This window comes from Chionomys nivalis, chromosome 3 (genome assembly GCF_950005125.1).
Source record: "Chionomys nivalis chromosome 3, mChiNiv1.1, whole genome shotgun sequence".
NCBI lineage: Eukaryota > Metazoa > Chordata > Mammalia > Rodentia > Cricetidae > Chionomys > Chionomys nivalis.
Genome location: NC_080088.1, coordinates 110,185,735 through 110,209,238, shown reverse-complemented (window position 1 = coordinate 110,209,238; position 23,504 = coordinate 110,185,735). Strand labels below are relative to the sequence as shown.

The 23,504-nt window shown below is 44.0% G+C and overlaps 1 protein-coding gene across 1 annotated transcript; it reads left to right on the top strand.

The window, feature by feature from the left end:
* The first annotated feature begins 248 nt into the window (after positions 1 to 248).
* Denr (density regulated re-initiation and release factor) lies at positions 249 to 23,474 on the top strand. Its single transcript, XM_057765902.1, has 8 exons — positions 249 to 367; positions 1,063 to 1,177; positions 8,043 to 8,062; positions 10,612 to 10,696; positions 16,043 to 16,126; positions 18,852 to 18,968; positions 21,011 to 21,150; positions 21,263 to 23,474. Exons 2-8 carry the CDS (start codon positions 1,072 to 1,074, stop codon positions 21,305 to 21,307), a joined length of 597 nt encoding a protein of 198 aa, XP_057621885.1. The 5' UTR covers positions 249 to 367; positions 1,063 to 1,071; the 3' UTR covers positions 21,308 to 23,474.
* The last annotated feature ends 30 nt before the right edge of the window (positions 23,475 to 23,504 follow it).

The following is a 23,504-nucleotide window of genomic DNA, read 5'->3' as shown; positions in this document are numbered from 1 at the left end:
TGTGACTCAAGAGCCCCTCCTCCAGTCCAGTCCACGCCCCACTGCGCCGGATCCTCCAGGCGCTGGCTCATCCTCTCCATGGGTAGCGAGCGCCTCCTACTGGCCGTCTGCCTCCATGTCACTCGATCCCCTTCCCTCCAGCCCAGGTCAGAGCGCACGTGCCTCCCTCTGCGCCCCGCCCACCCGCGGCCATCAGGCTTCTCGCGACATCCGCCTAGCGGCTGCCGGGATCTCGCGATAAAGGCCTATTGTCTCGCGCGAGCGTGTCTCCAGACGGCTTTGGGGCTGCTGTGGCCGGGCAAGAGGACTTGCATGTGTCGCTTCAGCTGGCGGGAGCGGAGGCGGCGGGGGCTGTGCGACCGGCTGGGTAACGAGCGCTCGCGCCTCTGCGGCTTCCGAGGAGCTGGTCGAGCGTGTGGGGGCAGCCGCGGCGCTGCCTGGAGGAAGGGGGCCGGGCCGAGCGTCTCCACGCCCGCCCACATGGGGGCCTCCCGTGGCGTCCCCGGGCTCTCCCCTTAGTGTCCGTCCTCCTAAGGGCTCCCTGCCCTTTTCCTGGTCTTTCTGCCCCAGTTTTGTCTCCCCAGGCCGTGGCACTCCCATTCTCGTCCCTGGCTCGGTCTCTCTCCCTTGGTATTTTGCTGTCGCCGCACCTTGCGTTCTGGTCACCTCGAGTGACTCGCCCTCCTCGTGCAGATGCTCTGGAGCCTTTCTTGTAGTTTGCATCCCTCCCATTTGACCCTCAGACCTGCCCCGTCCCTGTCGAAGTCACCCACCCCGTCTATTTCCCCAGCTGCTTCCTCTTTTCCTCTGGAGTCCCCTTTACCCTCGCCCCAACCCTCAGCCTTCATGGCCCAATTCTTGCTTCCCTTTAGATCCGTGGAGCAGGTAGATAAGCCTACAGCTGATCATACTTTGTGACTCCAATGAAACTTGTGTCCTTTGTAATAGAATCGAAACAGCTTCCGGGGGCAGGGATACATAGTGCAAGCCAAGACTGCACCCAAATGCTGCTTTTCGGGGGTCCAGCTCCAAAATAGTGAAGTTGTGTTACTTTGCTTACAGGTTTGTGAGATGGCTGCTGACATTTCTGAATCCAGTGGGACCGATTGCAAAGGCGATACGAGGAACAGTGCCAAGTTAGATTCCGATTACCCTCTTCGAGTCCTTTATTGTGGAGGCAAGTGTTGGAAGGGTAGAAATGGCCCTTGCTCACCGTTTTTATGCTTAACGTTCAAGTTTCACATTTGGTCTTGTTAACTCCTGCATCTGTCTTTGTGGTTTGGACGATTCTTAATTGAGGAGGGAACCTAGGGAGGACGAAGAGGTTAACAGATACTCCTTTTTCCTGTGCCATTTGGGTCTTGCCTCCTGACCTGGAGGTGTGACAGTCCAGTTGGAATCGAGATGTGCAATGGAGTATCCCAGCCAGATGTTGGATGTATATGCTTTGTTATGGAGAGCTTTTAGGACGGTAGGGAGTCTTAAAGGAAGGGGAAGTATGGAAGAGGCAAGAAAGGGCATCCTAAAGGAAGCGAACTGTCGGGAAGAAAAGGCAGGACCTGGAGATGTTGCTTAGCAGCAGAGCACTGATCCAGAGAGTTCCCAGCCTCTGGGTTCAGTCCCAGTACTGGGCTGAGCAGGGACTGAGGAAGCTTGATGGCTGGCTAGACTCTTGAGCTTTTTTTTTTTTTTTTTATTTCATTTGTGTGTGTGCATCTGTGTCATGACCCATGTGTGGGTGTCAAGGACCATTTGTGAACCTTAGTTCTGTCTTCTTTGTGGATCCTGGGGATTGAACTCAGGTCCTCCGGCTTGGCTTCAGATGCCTTTACCCATGACCTTCTTGAGCAGCAACTTTGAATTCTTATAGTACAAGGAGGGTGTTGGTTAAGTAATAGAGGAGGTGAGCTCAGAGTGGTGTGTGGTAGGACAGTCTTGGGAAAGTCTGGTTTGGATAATTACATTTTTGTATGTGGATGTGTGATGTCAGAGGTCAGAGGGTGACTTCCTTAATCACAGTCCGCCATGTTTCTTTGAAAAGGGTCTGCCAGTGAATCTGACACTCATGGGCTAGACTGGGTGGCTAACAAGCACTAGGGATCCTCTGTCTCCCCAGTATTATGACTGTAGTTCTCTGCTTTGCTGGCTTTAACATGGATGCTGGGTTGCTGGGGATCCTGACGCAGCCTTTAGGCTTATGTTGCAAGTACTTTATTGAACTTTATTGAATAAGGCTAAGGCATCACCACAGCTTTAGACTTTGTTTTAAAGACAGGGTTTCTCTGTGTGGCTCTGACTGGCCTGGAACTCACTCTCTAGACCAGGCTGGCCTCGATCTCAGAGATCTGCCTGCCTCTCATTTCCTAGTGCTGGGATTAAAGGTGTGTACTATCGTGCCCAGCTTTACTTTTTAATACAACGAAGTTGGAGTTGAGTAAGAAGCAGGTTTGTTTTATGTTGTTTGCCTCCCCCCCATCACCAAGGAAAGCCTAAGCCCGTTTTTCTCCAGTCTTCAGCCGTTTGTTCTTCATATTGTTTGTTTCTGAGGCAGTCTCACTCGGTAGCCTTGGCTAGCCTGGACCTTAGAGATCCTCCTGCCTCTGCTCAGAGTGCTGGGATTAAAGGCATATGCCACCATGCATAACTACTTTTTTGTTTTAAATGGGTTTGTGTACATGCCTGAGTGTATGTATGTGCACCACATGTGTGCAGGAGCCCATGGAGGTCAGAAGAGGGCACTGGATATCTTGGAACCAGAGTTACAGGTAGTTCTGAGCAACCAGGTGGGTGCTGGGAATCAAATCTGGGTCTTCTGTAGGAGCAGTAAGCTCTCTTAACCACTGAACTATCTCTCCAACCCCCAACATTTGGTTCTTTTTCTCTTTATTATTGTTATTATTACTTTTTTTTTTTTTTAAATAAGCTTAATTGACTTTTTGTAGAAAAGTTATATAGTAGCCATGGTTGAATCCTGGGTCATGTGCATAGAGGTTCTGGTCTGAGTTCTCACAAGATAGTCTGTAAGTTCCTGATAAGAAGATACCTACCAGAGGGTCAGGTAGCTGTAGGTCTTGGAGAGGGTATCAGAGGTGGCCTTGGTAGAAGTTGCCCAGGTGGCCATGCTTTCCCTGACTGAAATGCAGTGGTCTTCATCAGTACTGGCCAGTGGTACCAGCTTCTTGGACCCAGGAGCCAACGGTGCCAATGTCTGCCAGTGGAGATGGGTTAGTCAGTACACGGCTACAGCAGCCTGCCACTTTGTGTGGCGTGTGCAGTTCTTGTGCCCTCTGTAACCTCTCCCACAGGGGTGGAAAGCTTGGCTCCTTGAATGGCAGTGACTACTTCCTTGGAGCACTTAACCTCCAGATTAGTGTGGCTCTTAGTCCCCAGGGGCAGTAAATGCCTCGAGTCTGGTCTGCAAACCAGTGTGAGTTTGCTTCTGCCTCAGTACCTATATCCTTAAGGGATGTCCCCAGGAGAAAGTCAATGTTCTGATTTCTGAAGGGGCTGGGAGAATGATCTTTTCTAGACACTTGGTCATGTCCTTCACCATGTGGCTCAACTTGGTGATAGGGATCCACTCTTGCCTTTGGTCTTCACCCTGTGGGCTTAGTCCTGGCTCCCATCGTGACCCTAGAGAATATTTCTGTGGTCTCCCAAGCCGGGGCCTCCGCTGCATCAATGTCATTTCCTCTTTGTCATTTTCCCAGGGAAGATAGTGAGAAGCAAGAAACAGTTTTAGTGTAAATCCTAAGCGCAGGCTTTAAGGGAGGTAGGGGCAGTTGCTTAGGAAAAGGACAGTACACAACCAAGACATGTTTGCAGGCTTTCTCAGAGGGGCCATCAGTGGGTAGCGTGCTTGCTGAGAGTCCTGACCTCTAAAATTTGATGTGAAGGAATACACATGTAATCCCCACACTCAGCAGAGGTAGTCAGGGAGATTGCAGAATTCCAGCCAGTCTGGGCTGTGTTGAACCTGTCCTAAAACTTGAAAGGAAGGAAGGGACGTAGGAAAAAGCAGAAAGAATTATATAGTGTTGGTTGTGTTTTGTTATGATATTGATAATGTGAGTAATGGGCCAGAGTGTGCTTTCTGACTTAAATACTTCCTAGGTGTGTGGCCCTGGGCAAGTTATCTTATTTCTGTGAGGTTGAGAGATTTGTGTCTTAATGTGTGAGAAAAAAGATGACATTAAGGCAGATAAGCACATGTCTAATCTCAGTACGCAGGAGACAGAAGCAAAATGGTCTGGTCTACATAGCAAGTACATACATAATAAATAAAGATCAAAAGATCAAGCAGGGTATGGTGACTCAGGCTCACTTGGGAGATGGAGAAAGGAAGGTTGTTGCAAGTTTGAGGCCGGCTTGGGCTACAAAATGAGCTATAGACTAAGACCTTATCTCAGAGCAAAACAAAACAAAAAAGCCTGGTGGTGGTGGAGTACCACTTTAATTCCAGCACTCAGGAGACAAGCAGGCAGATCTCCAGGACAGCCAGGGCTACACAGAAACCCTGTCTCAAAAAAAAAAAAAAGAAAGAAAGAAAGAAAAAAGAAAAAAAAGAAAAGAAAAAACAACAAAAAAGAAGACCCAAAACAAAAACGGCTAATCATAGCATCTAGGCTAATCCCAGCACTCAGGAGGCAGAGGCAGGCAGATGTCTGAATTTGAGGCCAGCCTGGTCTACAAGAGCTAGTTCCAGGATAGGCTCCAAAGCTATAGAGAAACCCTATCTCAAAAAACCAAAAAATAAAAAAATAAAAAAAAAATAGGGGGTTTTGTCTACATGTATGTCTATGTACCACTTGTGTGGCTGGTGCCCACAGAGGCCAGGAGAGGGCATTGGATCCTTTGGGGTTATGGATGGTTGTGGGCCATCGTAATCAGTTCTGATACTAGAAACCCTGCCCTGGAAGAAGAGTCAGTTTTCTTAACCTTAGCCACCGAGCCATCTCTCTAGCCTGTGGGTTTTATTTTTGTTTATGTGTCTACGTTTGTGTCTATGTGGGTGATAACCATAGCCCTTCACCACAATACTACCTTTCAAGCTTATCTGTATCAACTTAAAAAAACAATGTGTTAGCCGGGCAGTGGTGGTACACGCCTTTGATCCCAGCACTGGGGAGGCAGAAACAGAAGGATTTCTGAGTTTGAGGACAGCCAGGGCTACACAGAGAAACCCTGTCTTTTTTTTTTTTCTTTTCGTTTTTGGTTTTTTGAGACAGGGTTTCTCTGTGGTTTTGGAGCCTGTCCTGGAACTAGCTCTTGTAGACCAGGCTGGTCTCGAACTCACAGAGATCTGCCTGCCTCTGCCTCCCAAGTGCTGGGATTAAAGGCGTGCGCCACCACCGCCCGGCAGAAACCCTGTCTTGAAACAACAAAAATTCAAAACAAGCAAAAAAAGGTGTTCTGTTGTTTTTGTTGTTGTTGTTGTTGTTTGAGACGGGGTTTACTATGTAAACTTGTCTGGCCAAGAATGCAGAATGTACAGTAGGCTGGCCTCTGCACCCACCACTCCCTAATAGGTCTAAAACAAAACTGGGTTTTGAAATTACTGTGTAGACAAAGGTGATCAGCCTATTCTGCCTACTGAGTGCTAGTTTTGGCTGTGTACCGCCATGCCCATTTTATGGGGATCTTAGGGATTGAGTTAGAAAAACAATAAATTAATCTACAATCCTCGACCCCCATGTATGTCACTTTGAGGTGGCTTTTGAAAGGGTGACACTATTCAGTCTTTTCCATTGGTAAACAATTACTAATCTTTTGTTTTTGTTTTAATTTTGTTATTTTGTGTATGCATGAGAATAGAGCTCAGATCAGAGGACAGCTTTTGAGATTCTCCCTCTATCCAGGGTTTCAGTGATGGAACCCAGGTAATCAGGCTTAGACTGAACTGACGGCAAGTGTCTATCTGCCAGATCATTCTGTTCTGAGAACAGTTAACTTTCTTCAGTCCTCTCCTTGCTTTTGTACTGGGCATTGCAAATACTAGGGAAGAGGTGTTTCTAAGCCCCAAGGCATTTAAGATCTACATGTATAAGAAACACTTGGGAGTCGGTGGACTCAGTTGTAAAGGAGCTTGCTGCCAAGCCTGATGGCCTGAGTTCAATCCTTGAGATCCACATGGTAGGAGAGACTCACTTAGGGAATAGAAAACACTAAAACAACTATAAATTAGGAGGTTGGGGGGGGTCTTTGTGAAGAGTGAAGTAAGGACGTTGACAAGGAAATGTGCCCTGTTTAAGCCTTCAGTGATAGCTATTATTTGATGGTTTTCTGGGAAACAACTTTTGTGTTGATTGCTTGTGTGAGTCAAAGATAAGTTGTGTTTTCCGTTGCCTCAGGCTTAGTAAACCAGATGTGTAAGGCAGAGGCTACCAAAAGGTGCATTTAGAGTCTAACCTCAGTGTGTTATGATGATGGGCTTGGCAAGAAAGTGCAGCAACCGACAAAGTACGTCTGGATAAGGTGCTGGGCTAGATTGTAGGGGGGGCTGTAAGACAGCAAGGCTCTGCCTGTTCGCTACATGTAGCTTAGACTGGGTAGCCGTTGGTGAGTGTTGGATGGGGAGGGGTGTACACAGGTGTATTAGTAGCAGAGACAAGAAATACACTTCAGGAATAGTCACAGTGGTGTGGAAAGGGAGAGGTTTTCCTAGTTGTAGAGCTGGGGGAGACCGCATAGAGGCAAGCACAGTTGGTATTTGAAAGGCAGGTAGTGTTGCAGGCAGCTATGCCAGGCCAAAGAGCAGGAAGAGAGGTAAGAAATGAGGGGAATGTAAATTTGCAGGTATTGCAATGCTCTTGTTAATGCGGATTTTGGAAGTAGTAGCAGAAAATTGAAAGACAATTGGGTCTGGACCAGATTTGGGGGCCTTGTTTTGTAACTGCTTGTAGGTCACTGAAGGTTTTTGAGCAAAGAAGCTATGTGAGAATGTATGTAGCACAGGACTAAACGTTGGAGGAAGCAAGCGTAGTGACCAGCCTATGGTATGATTTAGCGAAAGTTAAAGAGAGTTTGGAACAGAGGTTTTGTTTTCCGATGGTCTTAGGTGACACATTTAGGGTCGTGACCCATAGTTGAGCATAGTGAGATACAGTGTTATGTACCTGTAGTCCCAGCTGTTCTTGGGGACTTTGAGGCAGGATCCTGTGAATCCAGGAGTCCTAGCCTAGCCTTGGCAGTAGTGTTGTGTGACCCTGTCTCTGTCTGTCCCTTTAGGTCTCTCTATTTTTATTTATGAGCCTGTGTATGTTTATGCCACATTGTGGGTGCCCACAGATGCCAGAAGAGAGTCAAATCTGGAGCTAAAGTTACAGGTGGTTGTGAACCGCTGATGTAGGTGCTGGGAGCCAAATTGCCATCCTTATAAGAGCAGCAGGTTTGCTAAACTGCTGAGCCACCTCTCCAGCCACTGAACTCAAGAGAACCGGGCTCATCGCTTGGCTATAGACTTATCAGGGATTCAGAAAACAGCTTGGATTTATTTAGAAAACATGTTCTAGGCTCTATTCTATGCCATGTTGTGTTTCACTCAGAGAATGAGTAAGATATAATTGTCTTGAGAAATCTCAGGAAAGACAGACACTTTATAGATAAGTTATAAAATATGAAAGGTTTGCTTTTATATCAACTGACAATTGCCTTTAGATCAAAATGTCAGAGTACTGTCATCTGAAGTAATCACGCACCTTTGACCTCAGAAATCTCTGCAGAGTAGGATTTGAAACTAAGTGCCACAGGAGCATGTAAAGGCAGACAAGCTGGGGCGCGACTCACCCAGCACCCAAGAGGCTGAGGCAGCGAGACCATGAAGTTTGAAGCCAGTGTGTGCTTCCTGGTGGTTACTTAGTATTCTTGGGGTGTTAAGAGAGGGAAAACTCTCAAGTAGAATATTCGATTGAAAAGTAGTGATGACACGTAAGGAGAAAGAAATGAAAAGCTAGAGGGAAGTATTCCGTCAGGTAGAGAGTATGAGGCTACTGTGTTGTCATGGTTTTAACATTTCACATCTTTTTTTCTCTCCATTTCTCTAGTTTGTTCATTACCAACAGAGGTAAGTTTTTTTTGTTATTCTCTTTCTGCATGTGAGATCACTCTTGATTTTAGAGTTAATCTGAGAACTTCTATCCTTTCGTTTCCTATCAACCTTTTATATAGAACTTTGGATCAGAATACTTAGTTTTTTTAAATGTGTGTGCGCGTGTGTGTGTGCAGTATGTTCCACGGTACAATTGTGGAGGCCAGAGGAAAACTTGCAGGGGAGCAGGGGTCAGTTCTCTCCTACCATGTGGGTTCCTAGAATTGAATTGAAGTTGTCAGGCTTGGTGACAGCACATGGACTCACCAAACCATCTTGTTGGCCCTGGATCAGAATACTTTTTTATCTTAGAAATTAGACATTCGAATTGTACATGTACTCTCTTACCTTACTGGCCTTTTTTTTTTTTTTTTTTTTTTTAAAGTAGGGTTTTAGCCAGGTGTAGCGGTGGCCCACGCCTTAATTCCAGCATTTAGGAGGCAAAGGCAGGCAGAACTCTGAGTTCGAGACCAGCTTGGTCTACAGAGTGATTTCCAGGAAAGCCAGGGCTACGTGGAGAAACCCTGTTCAAAAAACCAAAAATGAGCCAGGCAGTGGTTATGCACGCCTTTAATTCCAGTAGTCAGAAGGCAGAGACAGACAGATCTCTGTGAGTTCAAGGCCAGCCTGTCTACAAACAATTTCCAGGATAGCAAAGAGTACACAGAGAAACCCTGTCTGAAAAAAAAAAAAAAGAGTGAATGAATGAATATAGGGTCTTACCACAGATTAGTCTTGGATTCAGTTGTGCTTCCTTATCCTCCTGAGTAGCTGTGATTATAAATGCCTTTTTTTTTTTTTTTCTTAAAAATGTTTATGTGTTTTTACTTATGTGCCTACTTGAGTTGTGTGCTCCACGTACATACAGTGCCCTCCGGTCAGCGGAGGATTGGATCCCTTGGACCTGCAGTTGCAGGTGGTTGTGAGCCAACATGTGTATGCTTGGACCTGAATCTGGGTCCTCTGCAAGAGCAATAAACGCTCATAACTGATGCACATGTCTCCAGCCCCACCATCTCACCAGCCCCATGTATACATCTTTTTTGTACTTGGCTGTATGTTTTAGATTTTTGTATGAAATTTATGACTAGTCAGATGGTGGAAGCAAAAGTAACTTGAAAGCCAAGACTTACATGCCTGAGCAGAGGAAGAATAAGGAGTAGAAATTGTGTTTAAGACTTTTCTTCAGTCTAGCTATTAATAAAGACCATTTGTGGCCAAAGCAAGAAATGTGTTTTTGGCCGGGTGGTGGTGGCGCACACCTTTAATCCCAGCACTCGGGAGGCAGAGGCAGGCGGATCTCTGAGTTCCAGACCAGCCTGGTCTACAAGAGCTAGTTCCAAGACAGGCTCAGAAAAAAAGAAGCATATTTTTGTTTGTTACTCCCTCCCTCATTTTTCTCAGACTAGGTGGTCTCTCCCTGTTTATGACCTTGACCTCAGTCTCTGGTCTGATCCTCTTGAGTGAGTGGGTGCTGGGATTTTTTCAGGCGTGTTCCTCTGTTCCTAGTTGTTACCCTCTTTATTTTTTGGTTTGGTTTGGTTTTTTGAGACAGGGTTTCTCTGTGTAGCTTTAGAGCCTGTACTGGAACTCACTCTGTAGAACAGGCTGGCCTCGAACTCACAGAGATCTGCCTGTCTCTGCCTCCCGAGTTCTGGAATTAAAGGTGTGCGCCACCACTGCCTGGCTGCTGCACTCTCTCTCTCTCTCTTTTTTTTTTAATATTTATTTATTATGTATACAATGTTCTGTCTGTGTGTATGCCTGCAGGCCAGAAGAGGGTACCAGACCTCATTACAGATGGTTGTGAGTGCCACCATGTGGTTGCTGGGAATTGAACTCAGGACCTTTGGAAGAGCAGGCAATACTCTTAACCGCTGAGCCATCTCTCCAGCCCTGCTATACTTTTTCTTTTTCTGGATTTTTTCGAGACAGGGTTTCTTCGTAGCTTTTGGTTCTTGTCCTGGAACTACGTCTTATAGACCAGGCTGGCCTCGAACTCACAGAGATCCGCCTGCTTCTGCCTCCCGAGTGCTGGGATTAAAGGTGTGCGCCACCACCGCCTGGCTACTACTCTTTCTAATGACCCTTTTGCTTTATGGAGAAGTAAACAGCTGTGCTGAGGAGGGCCTGATCTGAGTTTTCATTTCCCCTCCCCCCAGGGTTTCTCTGTGTAGCCCTAGCTGTCCAGGCTGGTCTCAGACTCAACAGAGATCCACCTGCCTCTGTCTCCCCAGTGCTGGGGTTAAAGCCATGCACCACCTGGTGAGTTTTCATTTCTTAAGGGACATTTCCTACTTGAATTACAGATTTCCTGTGGATGGTCAGGCGAGGCTGAGCATGGTGACCTGTAATTCTAGTACTCTGATTTAGATTTAAGAGACTTCCCTGACTACATAGTGAGATAGAAATTGTGTGTGTGTGTGTGTAGTTTATCATTCTTTATCAAGTATATGGGGATGTTTTAATTATATTGTTTGAAATGCATGATTCTCACTCAATTTGTTCTTTTCTTTCCCTTCTAGTACTGTGAATATATGCCTGATGTTGCTAAATGTAGACAATGGCTAGAGAAAAATTTTCCAAATGAATTTGCAAAACTGACTGTAGGTATGGACTTTTTCCTTTTTTGAACATAGGTTTTTATTTTATTAACATTGTATTTACGAAACAAATACACATGTGGCATTTTAAAAAGGAAAGTTTGGGTGGACCTGGTGGCGAAGGCCTACTGTCCCGGTTGTGTGGCGGTCTGAGGTTAGACAGTGATGTCAAGGCCAGCCTGGCCAGCCTTAGGAGACTCTGTCTCTTAGAGTTGTGGGTGTAGCTCGATGGTGGGCACTTGCTTAGCATGCGCAGGGCCCTGAGTCAATTCCTAGTCCTAATAGAAAAGGGTGGGAAAGTCCTTTCACCCATCTTGGTTAACTTTAAAATTATTTAAGTTCAGAGATAAGAGAGTTGAAGATTAGCCAGGGTAATTTAGTGAGATCTTGTCTCAAGGATGATGACAGCAAAGGCAATGATACAGCAACTTGGTTGAGAATGGCAATAATGGGTGGAGGTGGGGAGAGCTGGTTAGAGGGTGAGGCTGTGTAGAACAGAATGGTGGATGTGAGGTGTGAGGAAGAGGGGCATCTAGGGCTCAAAGAGTGGGATTGGTTGTGCTGGGGTGTCACAGACAGGGAACAGATCTCTTAGCTATTGTTGATGGCTTCTCTTGCAAGGTTTGTAGAAAAAAGTCAGTAGTGGGAACAAGGAAAAGATGGCTTGAAACAGGCCTATTCCATCCTATTGCATCCCATGTTGTCCCTCTCTTTGCTGCTCCATTTTTATATTATTTACATGAGGCAGTATTCTTGTCTTTGGAGATAGTAACTACTTAGTCGCTCTTTGCTGGGAAAGAACACTTAAAGGCTGGCCTTGGGATTAGCACCTCCATTTTGTCCCTGAGCGTGACCTGCCTAGACACGATTGACTTGAGAGGGGAGCAGGAGAAGCGTGTCTCATCCATGAAGTAAGTCGGGTTGGCTGGTTCTGGGAGTGCCTTCTTGTCTGATGCGTAAAAGGAAGGACAACTGTACAGAGCGGTTCCTCCAAGGAGTAGGAAGATGCTGCTGGGGTGAGGGAATGGCTGAGCCTTCCCCAGCTGTCATGTTAATAACAAGCTGTTTGTGTTTTACTTTGGTTTCTGTCCTAAAGATACAGGTTCTTTTTGTTTAGTTTTTGAGACAATCACACCATTTAACTCTGGCTGACAAGAACTTGGTAAATTTCAAAAAAACAAAAACAAACCAGATTTACATAAAGTTTCTTTTTTTCCTTTTATCATTTTTTTCAGATTCTATTTATTTTTACTTTATGTGTATGGGTGTTTTGCCTGCATGTATGTCTGTGCACCACATGCATGTCTGGTGGAGGCAGGAAGAGGGTGTAAGATCCCCTGTAGCTAGAGTTACAGATCATTGTAAGCTGCCGTGTGGATGGTGGGAATTGAACCCCGGGTCCTCTGCAAGAGTAGCAAGTGCCCTTGCCTGCTAAGCCATCTCTGCAGCCCCATAAGAAATTTTCTTTCTTTTTTTTTTGGTTTTTCGAGACAGGGTTTCTCTGTAGCTTTGGAGCCTGTCCTGGAACTCCCTTTGTAGACCAGGCTGGTCTCGAACTCACAGAGATCCGCCTGCCTCTGCTGGGATTAAAGGCGTGCGCCACCACCGCCCAGCAAGAATTTTTTTTTTTTTTTTTTTTTTGGTTTTTTTTTTTTGGTTTTTTCGAGACAGGGTTTCTCTGTGGTTTTGGAGCCTGTCCTGGAACTAGCTCTTGTAGACCAGGCTGGTCTTGAACTCACAGAGATCCGCCTGCCTCTGCCTCCCAAGTGCTGGGATTAAAGGCGTGCGCCACCACCGTCCGGCTCTTGATCTGAGTGTTTTGCTTCTCTTTCACATGGTAAAAAGTCATAGTTTGTGAGCTGGGCATAGTGATGCATGGCTGAGGCAGGGACTTGTGGGATGTTTGTTTTGTGTTTTGGTTTTGGTTTTTGAGACAAGGTCTCAGCATATAGCTCTGGCTGTCCTGGAACTCAAGAGATCTGCCTGCCTTTGAGTGTTGGGATTAAAGGTTTGCACCTTTACACATGGCTTCCCCTTTTGTTTTTTGTTTTTTTAGCTATTATTATTTTTAAATTAGGTGTATGTACGCTTGTGTGCAGGTGTCTGAGGAGGCCAGAGGTGTCATATCTTCTTGGAACTGAAATTCACAGTTAGGAGCCACCTGATGTGGGTGTTGGGAACCAAACTCAGTTACTTTGCAAGAGCGGCAAATGCTCTTAATCTGAGCCATCTTTCTAGCCCCTGTTTTGTTATGAGACAGGGTTTCACTAGGTAGCCCAGGCTGGCCTGATCCTCCTACCAAAGTGCTGTTTTAAAAAACAAAATCCTTGCTGGGGTGGTGGCTCACACCTTTAATCCCAGCACTCAGGAAGCAGAGGCAGATGGGTCTCTGTGAGTTCGAGGCCAGCCTGGTCTACAGAGTAAGTTCCAGTACAGCCAGAGCTACACAGAGAAACCCTATCTGGGGGTGGGGTGGGGATCCTCAACCATGTGAAGTGGCGCTCACCTTTAATTCTAGCACTTGGAGGCAAATGGATCTCTGTGTTTGAAGCGTAAATAAATTGGATGGATGGATGGATGGATGGATGGATGGATGGATGGATGGATGGAAAGATAGAATAAAATCCTAAACATTTTGTTCTCTATTACCATCACTATAGCAGATACCTAAAATAATAAACTTAAAAAAGGTTAATTTGGCCCATAGTTCTTTTTTAGTCCACTGAGCAGTAGTAGTAGTGTATGCTTTAAGCCTGGCACTCAGGAGGCAGAGGCAGGTGGATCTCTGTGAGTTCAAACAGATCTTAGTCTATCACTGTGACTCTCTTGCTCTAGGCCTGTACTGACTGGGAAGTGAAAAAGAGGAAGGGACTAGGTCCCATTGTCTCCAAATTGAAACCTCTAATGACTGTCTCCTTCTAGACCTTGTCTCTCCTCACTTTAAACCCTCCTATCCTTTAAAACAATGACACCTTCTTGGGGACTAAGTCTTTAACTCCTGAGCCTTTGGAGGATACATAGCCAGACTACAGACTTACTGTAGTACATTTAGAGTTCAATTTCATTAGAGTGCAGTATAGTTATTTGCTTTATAGATGCTATATTCAGCTAGTATAGGTTGCTTTATTTACTTGCGAAATTGTGTGTGTTTCTGAGGACAACTTGTGGGAGCTGTGCTCACCACCATTCCACAAACTCAGGTGGTTAAGCTTTGGAGCAATGCCTTACCCATTGAGTCACCAAAGCAGCCCTGGTTGTTTTGTTTGAGACAGATCTCACATGGCCCAGGCTGGCCTCAAACATTGTGCTGAGGATGACCTTCAACCCCACCCTACCCCTTTGTTTTAAACAGTTGAAGAAAGGGGTTATGGGGGAGGGGGCTGTGAGGAAACCTACAAAAGCAATAGACACACAGGGAAAGAAAAAGACCTCAGCAAAGCAGAGGGAACTCTTTCAGGTTTTAAAGCCTTTGAAGAATTTTCTTCCCCTAATTTAGGGTTCGTCAGTTTGAAGAAAGCATGGACGGTCGGTTGGCCCAGAACTGTTGTGTGACTCGTCTTGAGCAGATCTTGAACATGTCTGCTAGTCCATCCGCAGAGGCCTGCTGGTCGGAGACCAGGACCTACAAAGCCTTTGTTTTAAACTTCTGGGCTTTTGTGTCAAGTGTGGAGGGTGAGGAGGAAGCTGGCCATCTTAGGAATTCGCCACCTTTATTACCCAGCCATGGCTTCTCCTCTTTGTCTGTCTGTCTACCATGAGTCTGCCTAACTCCTAATTTCCCATCCCTTCCTCTCAAAGGTCACCTAACTACTCTTAGGGGACTCAGGGAGGACGGTGGGGGCAGCAGTCAGAGTCCCTCATAGGGAAGTCTGTCTAAGGAGCCACAAACTTAACCAGTGGCAGTGATCTGGAGCATAAGACAGCCATTTGTTGATGGTGTGTATCTTCGAGGCTTGGCATACTAATCAGGTAGCATCCGGAACAAGATGTGAGGCTGTTAGTGTTATAATTCCCACTGAGAGTGTAGTTGGAAAAATAGCTGGGGCAGTTTTACCCTTAATAAAGGAAGAGAGCAGATAAAACCATGTAAGGAGCCCTTGACAGGCTCTGTTACAGGTGTCGATGAGACTGATGATTTCCCTGCACCATTTTCTACCGGTAGTGTAGATACGCACTGTCGAGGAGGCCTTATATCAGGGTTAAGAGTTCAAGGAGTAAAAAAATAAATAAATAAATAAATAAATAAATAAATAAATAAATAAATAAATAAATAAAAATAAAAGCTAGGTGGTGGTGATGCAAGCCTTTAATCCCATCTCTATGAGTTCGAGGCCAGTGTGGCCTACAGAGTGAGTTCTAGGACAGCCAGGACTGTTTCACAGAGAAACCCTGCCTTGGAAAATAATAAACAAACAAATGGTTGCAAAAGGAGTCAACTGGGCATGGTGGTGGCACCTGTAATCCTAGCTCTCTGGAGGCAGAAGCAAGTGGATCCCGAGAAGCCCTGCCTCCAGAAGGCAAAACAAACAAAAGCCAGGTTAAGCTTATAAGTCAGTCTTTGAGTTTCTTTTCTGTACTTCACACGGAACATGAAGACACAAGGTTAATGAGTAAGAGGTTTTGGCATTGTGGTTAACATAAGGTTTGGTTTTTTTTTTTTGTTTTTGTTTTGTTTTTTGAGGCAGGGTTTCTCTGTGTAACTTTTGCTGTCTTGATTTCACTTTGTAGACCTGGCTGGCCTTGAACACACAAGAGATCCTCCTGCCTCTGTCTCTTGAGTGCTGGGATTAAAGGTGTGTGCCACCACTGCTTGGCAACATAAGTTTTGTTTAATAAGACAAGGCATAGTTTTGTAGCTGGCTGGACTGTGTACCAGAAACATTAAAATACTGTAGCAGGCCTATTGGCAGTGTCTTACCAGTAAGAAATACCAGTCAGTGGTTCTCAAAAGAAATATGAGACAAGCTCCCCTCCCCCAAATGATAGTCTAGGGGGTTTTGATTAGGTTTCTTTCTGTAGGTTAAATAATTAAAAGTTAGGAAAAATCAGGTACCAGCAGAGAAATCTCAAGCACCTCAGACAATCGGCAGTTGAACAGTGTTTATTAGGGGTGAGGAAACACATCAGTGGACACACAGAGAAGGAAACCCTCTGCAAAGCCGAAAAATCCTGACCTTCCACTTCTGATCCCCTTGCCTTTACCTCAGTACTGGAATTAAAGTGGAAACAACCCAGGGCTTTGTACACTCAGGTAACACTCTTTAGCCTGAGCCACATCCTCAGCAGATGATTTCTCTTTACAATATTAATATAAAATGCTGTTCATGTTTTTGCATTTTATTTTTCTGTACAGAAAATTCACCCAAACAAGAAGCTGGCATTAGTGAAGGTCAAGGGACAGTAGGGGAAGAGGAGGAGAAGAAAAAACAAAAGAGAGGTAAGACCTAATCCACATTTGATTTATATAGACATACCTTCCTTCCTGTAGAGGATAACTGGAGTGATGAGAGCTTCTGCCTGTTAATGTTTGTAATCTTAGTATTAAAGCCAGAGAACTGCTGGGAATTCAAGGCCAGCCTGAGGTACATAATGAGGACCTTGTCTCAAAAAGCCAAATCCAGCTGGTCCTGGTGGTGAGCACCTTTATTTCCAGCACTCAGGAGGCAGAGGCAGATGGATCTCTGTGAGTTCAGGATAGTCAGTGTACGTAGAGAGACCTTGTCTCAAAAGGAAAAACAAACAAACAAAAAGGATTGAAAATATATGTGTGTTTATCTTAATGTGCCTTTAAGACACAACCAGCCTGCTGAACATTCCTTTCTGTTGAAGTGGAATGAGCTGTTGCTTGCACTTAGTTCTTTCCTCTCTAAAACAGATTATTTTTTTATGTTTTTGTTTTTGTTGTTTTGTTTTTTGAGACAGGTTTTCTCTGTGTAACAGCTCTGGCTGTCCTAGAACTCACCTTGTAGACCAGACTGGCCTTGAACTCACAGAAATCTACTGGCCTCTGCCTCCTGAGTGCTAGGATTACAGGCATGCACCATGACTGCCTGCCCAAAACAGATTCTTTATGCTATGGCACCTATCCCATACCCATCTCTTCCTCATTAATTGTTTTGTTAATAAATTATCTTATAATTTATTTTGATTATCTATGTATGGGTGTTTTCCCTGTATGTATGCACTGTGTGGATTCATTGCCCATGGGTTAGATCTCTGGAACTGGAGTTATAGGTAGTTATTAGTAGACATGTGGATGCTGGGAACCAAACCATGTCATCTTTAAAGACTGCAAATGTGTTTAACTGCTGAGCCATTTTTTCAGCCCCAGCTTTAAAGATTTTTGCCATGACCCCCAGCCCTACCACCGTTTTCCCCAGTGCTGAACATTGAACCCAAGGCCTTACGCATGCTACTTAAGAGGTCTCTGCTAAGAGTCTGTTGCTATCTTTTACTTACGTTTCTCACCAGTTCTTATCCAGATGCCTTTACTAAAGTGGACTCATCTCCCAGCCTCACATCTGTTACTGCTCACTCCAGCCTGTCTTTACTGAAACTGTCACCAGTTTTTTGGTATCTGCTAAGTAGAAAGAGCATGTGAAAGTTGGGCGGTGGTGGCACACGCTTTTAATCCTAGCGCTCAGGAAGCAGAGGAAGGCCTGAGTTTGAGGCAGAGGTCTACAGAGTCAGTTCCAGGACAGCCAGGGCTACAAAGAATAAACCCTGCCTTGCAAAACCAAAAGAAAAAAAGAACACCTGAACCTTTCTGAAGTGTGAATTTCCTTGATTTTCTTGTTTGTATAGACCCCTCTTCTTTCTGGTTTCCCTTTGAAGTAACTTCCCAGGCTCTGTCCCAGGTCTTCCTACATTCTGTTCATTCTCCCAGGATGTTTCTATTGTATCTCTGCTACACTATTATATATCTGTATTTCCTAAATCTGTATGTCTATGCCTGGCCCATGGCAGGCTGAAAATGTACATGGTCCCCACAGATACCTCAAATGAAGCACTTCCAAAGTTAAATTGACTGAGTCCTGAATCATCTTTCATTTTTCCCGTTTTGGCAGAGGTTGCACAATTATCCTATCACCTCAGCTGGAAACCTGAGGTCTGTGTCAGGCTCTGCTCCCGTTAATAGTGCTAAAATCTGTCCTTTCTCTCTTCCCCTGCATTTTTCTCTTCAGCTGCTTGCTGTTACCGATGCTACATTTTGGTTTATATTTTGACTAGGTTTTGTTGGAGTGAATACAGGAAGTTCATTTGCCTCTCTTTCCATCTTACTCTTCATAAATCCACCTTCACCCTAGAGCTGACCTGATCTTCATAACCATGAATCTGTTCTTTCATTCTTTCTGTCCTCAGTGACTTCTCTTTGTCCATTGTAGTCACACCTGAACTTGGATCCAGTTCTTACTGACTTCTGACTTCCTGTACTGCAAACCCATAAGTATTCTTCAATAAAACAAGCGTGCTTCCCAAATTCAGTGTATTTTCTCTTGAACTGAAGCCATTTGTCTTCACCTGAACACTCTTCTGTTCTTTAAACTCACCCTAGAGGTCACTTCCTTTAGGAAACATTATCTGTCATTCATTCATTCATTCATTCATTCATTCATTCATTCATTCACTGCTAGGCAGTGGTGGCACACTTCTAATCTTAGCTCTCAGAACGCAGAAGCAGGTAGACCTTTGAGTTAGGCTCAAAGCTAGGCTACACACAGAAATCCTGTCTTGAAAAAAACAAAAAATATTTGTTGCATGTGGAAAATAGTATACACGTGTGTGGGGGTCAGAGGACAGTTTACAGGAGCCAGTTCTTTCCTCGCATCATGTGGGTTCTGGGGATTGAATTCAGGTTGTCAGGCTTGGCAGCAAGCACCTGTCCTTGATGACACACCTCAGACTAAGTAGTCCAGGTCGAACTTGACCTCAAGATCTCTCCCTGTAGACCTGTACCCCATGTCTGCTTTATTTTAACACCTCCCCCCACCACTCATCTTAGTGGATTGTGAGTTCCTGGAGTACTAATTGATGAGTGTTGCTGAGTAAATAACCTGTGTGACTTGTATTTAGAAAAGGAACTTGAACACAAAGCGAAAGACTCAGTATTGTTCACAATTGTGGAAAAGGAAGCGATTGATGTGAGCTCTTTCTTAATGAAGGGGGAAGAGGTCAAATAAAACAGAAGAAGAAGACAGTACCACAGAAGGTCACAATAGCCAAAATTCCCAGAGCGAAGAAGAAATACGTGACCAGAGTGTGTGGCCTTGCAACATTTGGTGAGTTGAGGTTTTAGTTTATTTCTTTGTTTACAAAGAAAATGTATAAACCAGAGTCTATTTATTTGTATCATGAAGTTCTGCTCAGGTGTTTTTATAAGGTGTTGGGAAGTTGCATCCCTGCTTCCTTATATTTGTTTATGCCAAGAATATACTAAAAGAGGTTTTTGCCTTTCTGTTTTTATTTTTTTTTTTTGAGGATTTGTTTATTTATTATGTATGCATGCAGACTAGAAGAGGGAGCCAGTTCCCATTTCAGACGGCTGTGAACCACAAGGTGGTTGATGGAAATTGAACTCAGGACCTCTGGAAGACCAGCCAGTACTTTTTTTTTATTTTTTATTTATTTATTTTTTTAATTTTATGTGTATTGGGTGTTTTACCTGCATGTATGTCTGTGTACCATGTGTCTTCCTGGTTCCCACAGAAGAGAATGCTGGATTTCCTGGGGCTAGAGTCACCGGTTGTGAGCCATCATATGTGAGTGCTGGGAATTGGACACAAAGCCTCTACAAGAGCTGTCTGTCTTTCTGGTCCCTGTTCTGAATTTTTTTTTTGGAGGTGGGGCGGGGGAGAGGCACACTACAAGGTGATGCTCTCTAGCCTACACTAGGCTGAAACTTCCTTTGTAGTTCAGGCAGTCCACCCACCTTATTGAGGTTACAGACATGTGCCACGTTGAGCACACAATCCCTCCCTCCCTCCCTCCCTCCCTCCCTCCCTCCCTCCCTCCCTCCCTCCCTCCCTCCCTCCCTCCCTTCCTTCCTTCCTTCCTTTTCTTTTTTCTTGCTGTTTTCCTTAAAGGCGGGGTTGCTTGCCAGATGGGATGATATACCCTTTAATTCCAGCACTCAGAAGGCAGAAACAGGCATATGCCAGTCTGGTTTATATAGGTAGTTCTAGGTCAGGGGTACATAGTGAACCTTTGCCACAAGAAAAGAAAAAAACTGGGTGGGGCTTCTTCATCTTAAGCTGGCTCAGCTAGTGATGAAAGAGAAGGGTGACCTTGAGCTTCTGATCCTCCCAAGTACTGGTTTATAGGAGTGTGCCGCCTGCCTAGCTGTTGTGATCCACGGCTGGAGAGTGAGATGAGGGCCTCCCAGATGCCAGGCAACGATTCTTCCTACTGACTTATAGATAAAAGTCTTCTATAGAATAAACTAGCACTCTTTTTTTTTTTTCCTATCTGGTAATTTTGCCTGGTTTTGTTTGCTTGCTTTTTGTTTTTGAGAATGCTATCTTGCTGTGTAACCTTGGCTCTTCTCAAACTACTGCTTCGCCTCCTAAGTATCTGGGGTTGCAGGTATGTACCACTGCCAGTTCTTGAGGAACTGCTGTTGAATATATTTGTATAAAATGAAGAGTTCTAGGTAGGACTTAAAAGTGGCTAAGGCTGCTCCTGTGTCTCCAGAATGCTATTAAGATTTAACCTGTTAAGGTGGCACATGCCTATAATCCTACCACTTGTGAACTGTCTTAGGTTTCTATTGTTATGAAGAGACACCATGACCACAGCAACTCTTATAAAAGGAAACCTTTAATTGGGGCTGGCTTACTCTTTTAAGTCTAATGTGTTAATTAAATATATTAAATAGCCGGGTGGTGGTGGTGCACGCCTTTAATCCCAGCACTTGGGAGGCAAAGGCAGGCGGATCTCTGTGAGTTCGAGACCAGCCTGGTCCACAAGAGCTAGTTCCAGGAAAGGCTCCAAAACCACAGAGAAACCCTGTCTCGAAAAACCAAAAAAAAAAAAAAAAAAAAAAAAAAAAAAAAAAAATTGTGTTATCGCTCTTGCCATTTTAGTCTTACTGTGTGGTGGAGTAGTGTGGAGGATGCTGTTTTCTATATTGAGACTATATGACCTTGAAAATACATGTTAAGAGCTCTGCCTATAATAGTTTTAGTCATTGTTCTGGAAAAAATTAATACCACTTGTTAAATGATTTTAAAATGCAGATGAAATTTCAAAATGAAGGAGTATCTTTGTTATATAATTCCAATTATGGTCTTGCCCCCCCTTTTTTTCTAAAAAACTAAAACAGAAATTGATCTCAAAGAAGCACAAAGATTTTTTGCTCAAAAATTCTCCTGCGGTGCCTCAGTAACAGGGGAGGATGAGATCATCATTCAGGGAGACTTCACAGACGACATAATTGATGTCATTCAGGAAAAGTGGCCAGAGGTAAGTGCACAGGATGCATACACCTGTAGAAACAAGTTTTTAAAGCAAATCACTTTATTTCTTTCTTAATTTTTGCCACAATTCATAAACTTCTTTTATCTGTGTCTTACAGGTGGATGATGACAGCATCGAAGACCTTGGAGAAGTGAAGAAGTGATTCTGGAGTCACGTGTGTCTGAGCTGACCTGAGAGTTGACACAGCCTTTCAGAAATATATACATATGTATATATGTGTACATATGTGTCCTACAGTAAAACTGTAGACTCCTCATCTTTGGCGTTCTCATTCTTCTGTACAAGGCTGCTTGGTTTGTTTATGGTTTTTGTGTTTTGTTTTTTTTGTTTTTTTTTTTTAATTGCCAAAGTCCGATAAACAGAGAGAGAGAGCGAGAGACTGTCATGCTTATGCATGAATCTGAATTTAGTCAAATAAAACATTTTGGTTATTTGGTACTGATTTTTCTTTTTTTAACTTTTTATTTTAGAAAAACACTGTAGCCTCTTCCCTTCTTCTTGGTGCTGTCAATGGGACTCAGGGCCTTGTGCATGCTAGGAAAGCAAATTGCCACTGAACTAGACTCTTGGCACCCAAACCTTCTCTTTTTTTTTCAGGAAGTGTTTCTGTTAGTTATCTTACTGGGAGAAAGCTGAGTGACTTTTCAAAAGAATCTGTTTTTCATTTACTTACTAGAAGTGTGTCCTTGGTTGGTGAGAATCCAATGGGCCTTTGGTTGGCTTAGTTCCTTCATTAACGACAAAGTCCACTGTGTTGATATAATGAGCAACAGAGTGGGTAGGTTTGCTCAAGTCATTCAGGAGATTACTTGCTAAAGTACATTAAAAGCCTTAAAACCATGTACACTGTGACCCAGTAAGCCCCTTCAGCACTGTCTTAAGGGACAAATCTTGTATACAACTCATGGATGAGGGTGCCATTTATAATGTTACTGATGATGTTAGAGTTCATGAATACAGAACTGTTAAATGCTGGTGTATCTTGTGGTAGGATACTGTGTATTTGAAAAAGCTTTTCCCAGGAATATTAGAAATCTGCTCGGTAATGTTGAGTAGGGTCAGACCACAAATTTGTTGTAGACATTCGTTTTTGTTACGAGTTGAAGGATGCTCAGAGAGGCTGGGAATTCTTGTTCTAGCTATATACCACATGAGTAAAATTCTAGCCAATTAAAAACGGAATATATCTGTTCTCAGTCTACAGTTTTAGAAGTAGCAATTAAACTAACTTATGGAGAAACTGATCATTTTAATGAATGCACTGGGTGAAATTAAACATTGGAAATCAGGTGTTACATGTGAAAAGGCTACAGGTATGAGAATATATATGGCTGGGCAGTACAAGTGCTTGCCCAGCATGTACAAGGCCCTTACATTCAACCCGTAGTGTCACAAAAATTGTATAGATACTTTAAGAATTTAGAATTCATGAAATTGTCAATTATACAAATATATTCTTGAATGAAAGGGTGTTTTTTAATTTTTCTTTATTTATGTGCATTGGTGTTTTGCCTGCATGTATAGCTGTATAAAGGTGTTGAGTACTCTGGAACTGGAGTTACAGACAGTTGTTAGCTGCCATGTGGTTACTGGAATTGAACCCAGATCCTTTGGAAGAACAGCCAGTGCTTTTAACTGCTGAGCCATCTCTTCAGTTCTGAAAGGGTGTTTAGAAAAAAAGTCTTAGAAACAAATGCATAATTAAGATGTTAGCTTAAAAGCAAAATTCTTTAATAACTGAATTTTGCCAAGTACGCTTACTTGGCAAAGCAAATGTACCGGTCACGGCCGTTTGGTGAATGTTCTGTTGGTATTTTTCTTGGCGCTCTAAGATCCCCATGTATGTACACATAATGTTCATGGAAAAGGCACTTTAATGTCCACAGTTCTAATTTTAAAAAGGGGGGGAGATATGCCCCCCCCAAGGGTACAGTGCCCAAGAGACCAGAAGAACCTGTAGGGGTCCCTGGAACTGGAGTTATAGGTGGCTGTGAGCTGCTCATTTGCATACTTGGTATGGAACTTGAGGCCTCTGCTAGGGGAGCAAGCACTCTTAACCACTTGAGCATCTTTCCAGCTCCCAAACGGTTTTTGAAAAGTGCTTTTTCAGTTCTTATATAGCTATCAGCAGATGTTACTGCCAGAAAATGAAGAATTAAAATGCCCTTACTGATAAAATGAATGTTTTCCTGTGACTTGAAATTCAATGTACCTCAACAGTTCAAAAATTTGACTTTAATTGTCACTTTTTTTTTAATGTTACATTTTTATTTAGTGTGTATGTATGTAATAAAGTGTTTGTTTCACAATGATGAGGACAGGAATTTGATCCCCAGCAC

Excerpts from the sequence above, each read along its gene's own strand:
- Denr (XM_057765902.1), top strand. The coding sequence starts at position 1,072 with ATGGCTGCTGACATTTCTGAATCCAGTGGGACCGATTGCAAAGGCGAT. Across the intron at positions 1,178-8,042 it reads TCGAGTCCTTTATTGTGGAG|TTTGTTCATTACCAACAGAG; the intron begins GCAAGTGTTGGA and ends CCATTTCTCTAG. Across the intron at positions 21,151-21,262 it reads TTCAGGAAAAGTGGCCAGAG|GTGGATGATGACAGCATCGA; the intron begins GTAAGTGCACAG and ends TGTGTCTTACAG.